This window comes from Gouania willdenowi, unplaced genomic scaffold, assembly GCF_900634775.1.
Source record: "Gouania willdenowi unplaced genomic scaffold, fGouWil2.1 scaffold_31_arrow_ctg1, whole genome shotgun sequence".
NCBI lineage: Eukaryota > Metazoa > Chordata > Actinopteri > Blenniiformes > Gobiesocidae > Gouania > Gouania willdenowi.
In genome coordinates this window covers 46,664-56,980 of record NW_021145081.1, presented here as the reverse complement: position 1 = coordinate 56,980, position 10,317 = coordinate 46,664, and the positions used below count along the sequence as shown (strand labels likewise).

The window sequence follows — 10,317 nt, the reverse complement described above, 5'->3', positions numbered from 1 at the left end:
TGTGTGTGTCTGTCTGCCTGTCTGTGTGTCTGTCTCTTTGTCTTAGTGTCTGTCTGTCTGTGTGTCTGTGTGTCTGTCTGTCTGTGTAGCTGTGTGTCTGTCTGTCTGTCTGTGTGTGTGTGTGTGTGTGTGTGTGTGTTTGTCTGTCAGTCTATGTGTCTGTCTCTCTGTGTGTCTGTCTGTCTGTTTGTCTGTCAGTGTGTCTGTCTGTCTGTGTAGCTGTGTGTCTGTCTGTCTGTCTTTCTGTGTGTGTGTGTTTGTCTGCCTGTCTGTTTGTCTGTCTGTCTGTGTAGCTGTGTGTGTCTGTCTGTGTGACTGTCTCTCTGTCTGTCTGTCTGTCTGTCTCACAGAGGACTCAGAGACACTGAGGAATCAAACCCAATCCCAAACCCAGGATACAGAGTGTCAGTGAAGGAGGTACAGACGGTGTGGATGAGAGTCAGAGAGTCAGAGGAGACTTTATAGAAGGACAGACGTCCATCAGGACAGTCCACATACACTCCTACTCTACCAGAGGAACCACAGAGACAGGAGGTACGTGTGAGTATGTTTTTGTGTCTGAAGTAGTAAAAACCACTGTAACATCTCAGACTCCAGGACAGATTATTATTTCCAAACCTACAATCTTTACTGTTTCCTTTTCTTCTGATTCCTCTGTAACTCACTGCTATAGAAACATTTCCATTCCACTCCACCTCCCAGTAACAGCGACCAGTCAGACCAGTACTACACAGAACCTGATAGTAGTGATCAAATCTGTCCTGATGATCAGGATAAAGCTCCTCCTCCCACAAACGTGTCACCATCCTGTTGTTGTCAGACAGTCTGAGGTTTCTGTTGATGGAGTTTGTGTCGAGGTGAATGTGACAGAAATCTGATGAGACACAAAGAAACAACAGTTGATCATGTGATGCTTCATTCTCTCTGTATCACTGACATGTTCATTCACTCAGAGCTTCATGAGGACACTTTGAATGAACACACACACACACTTACACTTCCTCACACCAGCTTTGATCCTCTGCTCTCCTCCATGGTCCGCCCTGCAGGAGCAAACACAGGCAGTGATTTACACACCTAAAGAGTCCAAAGTGCTGCTCAGAAACCTGATGCCATCTCCATCAAGCTCTCCATGTTTCTACTGGTTTGTCTTCAACAGCTTCACCTTCTTCATCTCCTTCAAAGTGTTCCTCTCTTCATCCTCACTGATTGGTTCCACCTCCTCTGATCTTAACTATACACTATTATATATATGTATATATACACTATTTGGTCCTTTGCAGTTTAAATAAGTTTGGTAGTCGTACATATTTTTATTCTTTTTAGTTTTTGAATGTGGATAATATCACACACTAAATCATAATTCTCCCTTTAGAAATACATTTGTCTTATGAATTCTAATACATTACAATGATAAATCAATGAATAAACAAACCTATTGATTGACTGTATATAGTGATTATTTCAAAAACATAATAAAAAGGAAAATTAAACATAAGACATCAATACATATTCCCAGGAGTATAATTTACTAACCTCTCAACACTTCTCTTTAATAAATAATAACAATAATCTTGATAAAATATATTTCTGACTTTGTATCTAAAACTTCAACATTCACAACATTCACATAAATGTACATATATATACACTAACACTTATAATTACACACCCATATATAAATGATAAATAGAGATTGATAAAATACATATACACCCATACATATATATCTACACATAAACACACACATGAAAAAAAATAAAATAAAAAGAAACATAGATTTGAACATTAGCTGAACAACTTTACACAAATAATTAACACTAGAAATAATAATTATAAAATACTTTAGTTTAAATATATTTTACTACTTTAACTTTTACAACTATAATAGACTAAAAATGAATTAAATGAATAAATGAAGACTGAGACACAAATAAATATAAAAATGAATGAATTAAATAAAGAAATAAGTAAACAAATACTTAAATAAGTCAATAAATAAATAAATAAGTTGATCTCCAAAGGCACCAAATATGACAACACAAAATACTTTTGTTATAATGACAATTTACCAAAAACCTCTTGGGTAATAATAAAATAAAATAAAAAATCAGGACAACTTTGTTTTTTGAAAATAGCCAAACACACATTATAAAAACTTATAAAAAAAAATAATAATATGAAATATGAAATAAGAATAATGATAAATAATCTGATCTGACTGATCTAGGACATGTCATCTACCAGTGGCTGTTAGTGATTGGTAGATGACCGTTGCTATGGATACTATGGACAAATACAGAATGAACTCTCCCTCAAAAGGAAACACTCTGAAAAAACTCTGCTGCTGGGAAAAGACTAAACTAAAGTGTTCTAATCATTCCCTCCTGATAAAACAAGTAAAGACTGAAGGACACGTCACAGAAAACAATAATGCTGATGCTGCTAAAATATGTTGGTGTATGTTAACATGAAACACATCAGTTTAGAAATCATTCAATCAAAACTATATGTTCAATCCCATAAGGTTTTATAGATAACGCTAATAATTCTGTAATTTGTCTCATGTTTAATTAAAAAACAAAAACATTAATGAAATAAGATAAAATACTAATTATTGAACAAACTAAAAAACTTAAATTGTAATATCAAATTAGGAAAATAAACTAAAATACATTTTGGTTGAGAAACTTTTTAATAAAAGTTCAGCCTTTGTTTCAAAGTTAGATTTGAAACGTTTCACATAAAAACATCTCCTCCATAAACCAGTAATTATTTTATTTTTAAACCTAAAATATATAAAGACTAAGAAAAAAATAGGAACCACAACAATATTTATGTTTTAGTTTGATTTTGAATATTTCATTTAAAATCACTAATGTCCTAAAAAGTCACAAAATTACGTTAAAATAAATTAACAAGCTTACTTTAAGTAACCTGATATTATAATTTCTAAATAACGTTAATATAACATATTAAAACTTAGTCTGAATTAAATATTTTGTCGTATTCATAATTTTTTATAGTCACACTGTTAAACAGTGTGAAGAGAGGAAATGTTAGAATGGATTATTATTCATGGTTTCTTTTTATGTGTAAGACCCTTAAATGATCAATAATAATGAATAAATCAATACATTTTAAACATAATTTGTATTGCTTTAAATCACCAGTAAATGACATTTTTAACTAATTACAAGGAGCTGATCAATTGATTTCTAAATATATAAAAACACTGATAAATCTATGTTTGGGGTCCAGGGAGTGAGCAGACCCTGAGGACCACAGCTGTGTTTTAGATGAGTGTCTGTTCTTCTATTGACTTGTTATGACTTGTTGATTCATTTTCTGTTCATCTCTAATAAATTGATTGATTGATTCAGCAAAACCTCTGACTATGTCTCTCTGTATGAAATCCCAGGTACTGAACACCAGTTAGCTCAAAAACTCTAGCAATTGTTAAAAAATGGTATTTGTAACATAAGTCTACAGTTTGAAATAAATGTAAAACGTTTTAAAAACATACATATTTCTGTTTTAATAATTGTATGAGTGGGTCAAGTTAAACATTTTATTATTTTATTTTATGCATTGTTGAAATGTCTGTGGTAAATAAACATTTTCATATTTTAAAGGCAGGGTAGGTGTTTTTTTTTAAAGCTAGCATGATTTTGAATGTAGCTTACCCCCCTCCCCTCTGTGCTCTGTCTCACTCACATGCATTAGCACTGCTGCTGCAGAAGTGGATCTAAGCTCATTGTTTGTATTGTGTAGAAACTACGTCGTCTCATTCAGCAGTAAGTAAACACTAAACTTTATCATTATAAACTGTATGTTAAAAAATGTGACTAAAAACTCTGTTTTAAGTTCGTCACCAATGACGCGTTTTGGTTAATAAAAAACGAACCATCTTTTTTCATTGGTCAACGTTTGTACAAGTTTACAGCTGCTACACATGATGGATTTTCTTTGTTCCTTTTTCAGAGCTGATAAGATCTTCATTTCTGTCAGAACATTAAGAAAATTTCAACCAAAAACTTAAAAAGTGTATCTGGAAAAAATCCCCTACCCTACCTTTTATTGATTGATTATTTGAAGCATTAGTTTTGATTTATACAATTGCATAGTTTTAATTTTAGTGGTTAGTAACATTCAGAGCTGGAAATTTATTTTAGTTTTCAGTCAATAATTCACATTTTGGTTCATCCCTAATTTTTTGACTTGATAACTTGTGTCAGAGAAAAGATTAAAATGTAATTTCATAAGATATAGTTATATTTTTGTATGAACACAATCCTCACTGATTGGTTCCACCTCCTCTGATCTTCTCTGTCATTCCTTCATCAGCTCCTCATAGTTCTCCATCAGCCTCTCCTCACTCCTCACTACCTTATTATCTCTGTCCTTCATCCCTCTAACCCTCCCAGTCCTCCTCCTTTAGTGTCCCACCTCTCACACCTTAATCACATTCCTCTGATACAGCTCTCTGTCACACATGTGATGGGGATTGATGTGAACATGTGATGAGCTGCTGTGATGTGTCTCACCTCAGAGTGTTCAGTTTCTGAGAGAGCAGCTTCACTGCTGAGTCTCCTGGATGGTTGTAGCTCAGGTCCAGGTCTCTCACACTGGAGGAGTTGGAGCTCAAAGCTGCTGCCAGAGAAGCCCCGCCCACCTTTGTGATGACACAACCTGACAGACTGGATTCAGAAAAACATCCACAACTCAGGAAACAAGTGAGGAGACGAGGAACAGGACAATGTTGATGGAACATGTGATCCCACAGACCTGAGAGAGTCCAGTTTACAGTGAGGACTCTTCAGTCCTTCACACAGCAGCTTCACTCCTGAATCCTGCAGATCATTGTTACTCAGGTCCAGATGTTTCACACTGGAGGACTGAGAGCTGAGGACTGAGGACAGAGCTGCACAGCTTCTCTCTGAGAGACCACAGGAACTCAACCTGATGAAGAATCAGAGAAACCATACAGATGTTTGTCTGTGACAGAATTAAAGACATGTTCTAAAGTCACATACTTAACTTTCTTGGAGGCTTTGATCACTGGGAGCAGCTTCAGAAAAGCTTCCTCTGAAGGAGAGAATCTCTTCAGGTCAAAGACATCCAGATGTTCTTGTGATGACAGTAAGATGAAGACCAGAGCTGACCACTGAGCAGGAGACAGTTTCTCTGTGGAGAGACTTCCTGAATTCATGGACCGTTGGATCTGCTCCAGCAGAGAGTGATCATTCACTTCATTCAGACAGTGGAACAGGTTGATGCTTCTCTCTGTGGACAAACTCTCACTCAGCTTCTTCTTGATGTATTTAACTGTTCTTTGATTGGTCTGTGAGTCACTTCCTGTCTGTGTCAGCAGGCCTTGTAGGAGCCTCTGATTGGTCAGCAGTGAAAGACCCAGCAGGAAGCGGAGGAACAAGTCCAAGTGTCCGTTTGGACTCCGTAAGGCCTCGTCCACAGCACTCTGATGGAGAAGGTTAAAGTCAGGCTGACCTCCACTATAGGGAAGGTTCAGTGGTTTATGATCCAGCAGGTTGACTTTAGAGCTGATGAAGGTCTGATGGACATGAAGAGCAGCCAGAAACTCCTGAAGGCTCAGGTGGATGAAGGTGAACACCTTGTCCTGGTACAGGCTGCTCTCCTCTCTGAAGACCTGTGTGAACACTCCTGAGCACACTGCGGCTGCTCTGAGGTCCATGCCACACTCTGTCAGGTCACTGTCATAGAAGATCAGCTTTCCTTTCTGCAGCTGCTCAAAAGCCAGTTTTCCCAGAGACTCCATCATCTCCCTGCTCTGTGGACTCCAGTGTTGATCTGTGGCAGCTCCTCCATCAAACTTCACCATCTTGACTTTGTTCTGAAGGACCACATAGTGGCTGTAGATCTGAGTCAGAGTCCTGGGCAGCTCTTCCTTCTCTCTGCTCTTCAACAAGTCCTCCAGAACTGTAGCAGTGATCCAGCAGAAGAGCGGGATGTGGCACATGATGTGGAGGCTACGACACGTCCTGATGTGGGACATGATCCTGCTGACCTGCTCCTCATCTGTGGACCTCCTCCTGAAGTACTCCTCCTTCTGAGGGTCCGTAAACCCTCTGACCTCTGTCACCATGTCCACACACTCAGGAGGTATCTGATTGGCTGCTGCAGGCCGTGTGGTTATCCAGAGGCGAGCTGATGGAAGCAGTTCTCCTCTGATGAGGTTTATCAGCAGAACCTCCACTGAGGTGGACTCTGAGACATCAGTCAGGGTCTGAGTGCTGAGGAAGTCCAGAGAGAGCCGACACTCATCCAGACCATCCAAGATGAACAAAACCAGGAAGTCCTGGAAGCTGCAGATTCCTGCTTCTTTGCTTCCAGAGAAGAAGTGATCAACAAGTCCCACCAAGCTGAAGCTCCTCCCCCTCAGCACGTTCAGCTCTCTGAAGGTCAGTGGGAATGTGAAGTAGACCTCCTGCTGGGCTTTGTCTTCAGCCCAGTCCACAGTGAACTTGTGTGTTAAGAGTGTTTTCCCAATGCCAGCCACGCCCTTTGTCATCACTGTCCTGATTGGTCGAGGTCTTCCAGGACGGGGTTTAAAGATCTCTTCTAGTGTGATGGCTCTTTCTGCTGTGTCTGATCTCCTGGATGCTGTTTCTATCTGTATGACCTCATGTTCCTGGTTGACCTCTCCACCCCCTCCCTCTGTGATGTAGAGCTCTGTGTAGATCTCCTTCAGGAGGGTTGGACTTCCTGCTTTAGCCACGCCCTCAGACACACACTGGAACTTCTTCTTCAGCTTGGACTTCAGCTCACGTTTGTATTGAGGAGCCTTTGTTCCTGAATGAAGACAAACTTAATGTTAGAGTGGAGAAGTCAGAGCAGGTTTGAATATTTATTTATTTATTTATTTATTCAGTTCATTTCCGACATGGTTGCAATCACAGAAATTCATTTTGGAGATCAAAGTGTGTGATGTTCTCAGTCTGGATGGTTCCTCAGATTAAATGTGACTGATTGAATCGTGCTTTGAAAAAGAAAAGCCAGCTTTGTGTCCTTCATGTGATGTTCCTCAGAGTGAAGATGTTCACATGCTCTTACTGCTCTGCAGACGCTCAGCCAGCTCCTCCTGCTTCATCCTCTTCAGGAAATACAGTGTGATGTTCAAAAAGGCCTCCCTGCTCCTCCTCTGCTCCTCATCTTCACCCTCCATCTGACTCTCTGAGCACTCTGGATCATCTCCATCCACAATCTTCTGCATGTGTTTGAGTTCAGCCTTAACAAAGCTGATGATGTTGTCCTCCAGCAGCTGGAACACAAACACAATAAAAGTGATGAGTGAAGGTCTGCTCGAATCATCTGTGTGTGTGTGTGTGTGTGTGTGTGTGTGTACAGTGGTTTGATCACAGGCTGACACAGGTTTAGTCTCTTTGTAGACATACACACCGTAAAGATGGAGTCAGGCTCAGCTCCAGAGGAACCATCCACACCCTCCAAGCTGCTGTGGAGAAGACACAGACACTCAGACATGCTGAGGAGCAGCTGGAGGAAAGCACAGGAAGCTCTGCTAACATCATGTGAACATCAGTAACAGTGGGTGATGTCCTGCAGAGCCACAGTGCAGTGAGTGTGGAGCAGCCTTTGGAACTCAGCTCATGTGTGGAACATCTTAGCATGTTTCCACTGAACAGGAGAACAAGTCTGTTGGACTGAGGCTTTATTTGTCTTCAATCCTTCATAAATCTGAAGATCACACGCTGTCTAAGACTCACCTACACACTGGAGACCATTCCTACAAAGCCTTTTCTCTTTCACCTTCCACTGTTTGCTGAGATTTACATCAACACCACTTCATATAACAAACATAGTCCATCAAAAGTGCTGAGTCATGTTTACTGGTGCTTTATCAGTGTCGAGTGTGAAGAACCTGGACTATCAGGAAGACAACAAGCACCCTTATTTATGTTCAGTCACAGTGGGTTAGTAGATGGACCACCTTTGAATACAATGTGTCTGGACATGGACTTGTTACTTCTAAAGGACACACAGCTGGGTTCAGGTTCAGGTCCTGGTCCACTTAGTCTGGGCTTGGTTCTGGTTCAAACACATACAGAGCTGAGTGTGTGAAGAACCCAGATCATCAGGAAGACAACAAACAATCATCGTTATGTGGACTCACTGTGGGTCGTTAATATTCTACACACACAGAACAAGGTACAGACACACGGATTGTATTATGCGCACAAATAGTTGTGTTACAATAATGGCCCCATACAGTGAAACTACAGATAGAACACAGAGTCTGTGAGTGTTCATCAATGTCAAACCTCATGTGTTTTGTTTGCTCTAATTAATAAAAGTTATTAATATAATAATATAGTACATGGTGTGAGTAAATGGTGTAACAGGTTATAAACACAGCGTTGACAGAACAAGCTGAAAAGAACACTTAGAATGTGCTGACATGTCTTATCGTCAACTATTGGAGGATTTGGAGAGCTGTGCTCTCTGCAGGAGAACGTCTAAAGATGCAGCTGATCTGTGGCTCCTCCCCCAAAATATAGTGACTGATTAATGCTGTGATTGTAAATGTTGGAGCGACAGACAACGTGCACTAAAGCCATCCCAGTGCACATCCAGCTGCTGTCTGAGCCTCCATTGGTGAGTGTTTCAATGATTAGAAATGATTGATCAACCTCTGATGATTTATTACAACATCTCTATGGGTCATAGAAGGATACGGTTACGTACTGAAGATGGTGCTAATGACCCCCCTAACCAACCTGAGGACCCCCCAGGAGCAGCACTACACCTGGGTCTGTGCACGTTTAGGAAGCGTCAGTGAACACACACAATAGTTGTGCTAAAAGGCTGATGGCTGTGTGTGTTTAAAGTGAAATAGTGTGACATCATCATGTGATGATGTAATGCTGCTGTCATTCAAACAACACAGAATCACACAGAGATTTTAGAGAAGTTTGACCCTCAGCTCTCTTTAAAAAGTCACACATTTCACATTTTAAACATGATTATTGTTCATGTATCAATAAGTGAGTCTTTGTTCAGGATGTTTGTTTGTTTGTTGATCCTTGATTTTGATTTGATTTTTTTTTTTTTATATAGCGCTTTATCACCACACTGAAGCACATTTATAGCTTTGGTCAGAATCCACTGGAAAAAGTCTGTTCACACATTCTTAACCTCCTATTATTCTCAAATACCACCAACACATTTTACCCTTGGGGTCAATCTGACCCCAGGAATATTTACCTCCACAAAATGATTTTCAGAAAATCATTGACAAAGTTTAAGGGCGTGTGTTAGTAATCTAGATTACCTCTTATCTAATGCTAACTTCCAGGATTAAATCAGTGTGTGCTGGAATACTAAGCTCGCTAAAGTCTTACAGAGCTAAATCACCATGGTAACTTATGCTGAATGGCTAGCCTGCTCAGCACCAGGTTTTTCTCTGGCTAGGATCTTAGCAAGTAATAAAGTCCCGCCTCCTGACCAATCAGATCTTTTAGAAAGCGAGCTGTCCAATAAAAGGTGATGTGTGAACACGTCACTGTGTGGATCTGATCTGACGCTGACAGGAGAGAGAATATTTAGACATTGATGTAATCCTTTCATTTACTGATGACATCATTTAGTAAACAAATATATTTATGTCTGATAGACTGATCTATAGTCAGTATGACAGATAGTATGCAAAGATGGGTGAAGTAATATATTCATTTAATTAATTAATACATGACTTCACTCGTCCACACATACTGATCTAGACGGTCTTTATCAGCTGACTCTGTGAATGCGTAAAAACAAGAGATTATTTATATTAATCCATTAAATGTGATATTCCATCTAATGGATTAATATAAATAATCTGTCACTTTTACACATTAATCAGCAGATTCCTGTCTGGGTTCTTTCATTCCTACCTTTTCTGTAACAACAGTGTTGTTTTTAGTCTGAATTATGAATTTTAATTATTCATCATTTTTAACTTCAGCAACACCTGACCTGTGGAGCAGATCTGAGGGAGTATAAAAGCTCTGCTTCCTGGTGCGCAGCAATACTGTTGCTCTTCGCTGTCATCATGGATATAAATGAATGATATCTATATAATCAATCAATTAATTAATCAATCATCAATCAATCAATCAATCAATCAGATTGTATTTATAAAAAGAAGCTCCTTTCATACAGCAAGTATAAGATGATAAGCTCCTCCTCCTGTAAAGCTCTGCCAGTTTTCTCCATTGTAGTGATTGGTCAGACGCTGCAAGCTCCACCCCTTTCATGTGAACGTGCACGTACCCAGAC

The 10,317-nt window shown here is 39.4% G+C and overlaps 1 protein-coding gene across 1 annotated transcript; it reads right to left on the bottom strand.

The window, feature by feature from the left end:
• Positions 1-265: 265 nt before the first annotated feature.
• LOC114459497 (protein NLRC3-like) lies at positions 266-7,146 on the bottom strand. The gene is made up of 5 exons (XM_028441730.1): positions 7,093-7,146; positions 5,057-6,831; positions 4,548-4,552; positions 997-1,043; positions 266-874 (listed from the first exon to the last, which is right to left on the bottom strand). Exons 1-5 carry the CDS (start codon positions 7,127-7,129, stop codon positions 345-347), a joined length of 2,394 nt encoding a protein of 797 aa, XP_028297531.1. The 5' UTR covers positions 7,130-7,146; the 3' UTR covers positions 266-344.
• Between the last annotated feature and the right edge of the window lie 3,171 nt (positions 7,147-10,317).

Excerpts from the sequence above, each read along its gene's own strand:
- LOC114459497 (XM_028441730.1), bottom strand. The coding sequence starts at position 7,129 with ATGAAGCAGGAGGAGCTGGCTGAGCGTCTGCAGAGCA. Across the intron at positions 6,832-7,092 it reads GGCTGAGCGTCTGCAGAGCA|GAACAAAGGCTCCTCAATAC; the intron begins GTAAGAGCATGT and ends GTCTTCATTCAG. Across the intron at positions 875-996 it reads CAAAGCTGGTGTGAGGAAGT|ATTTCTGTCACATTCACCTC; the intron begins GTAAGTGTGTGT and ends GTGTCTCATCAG.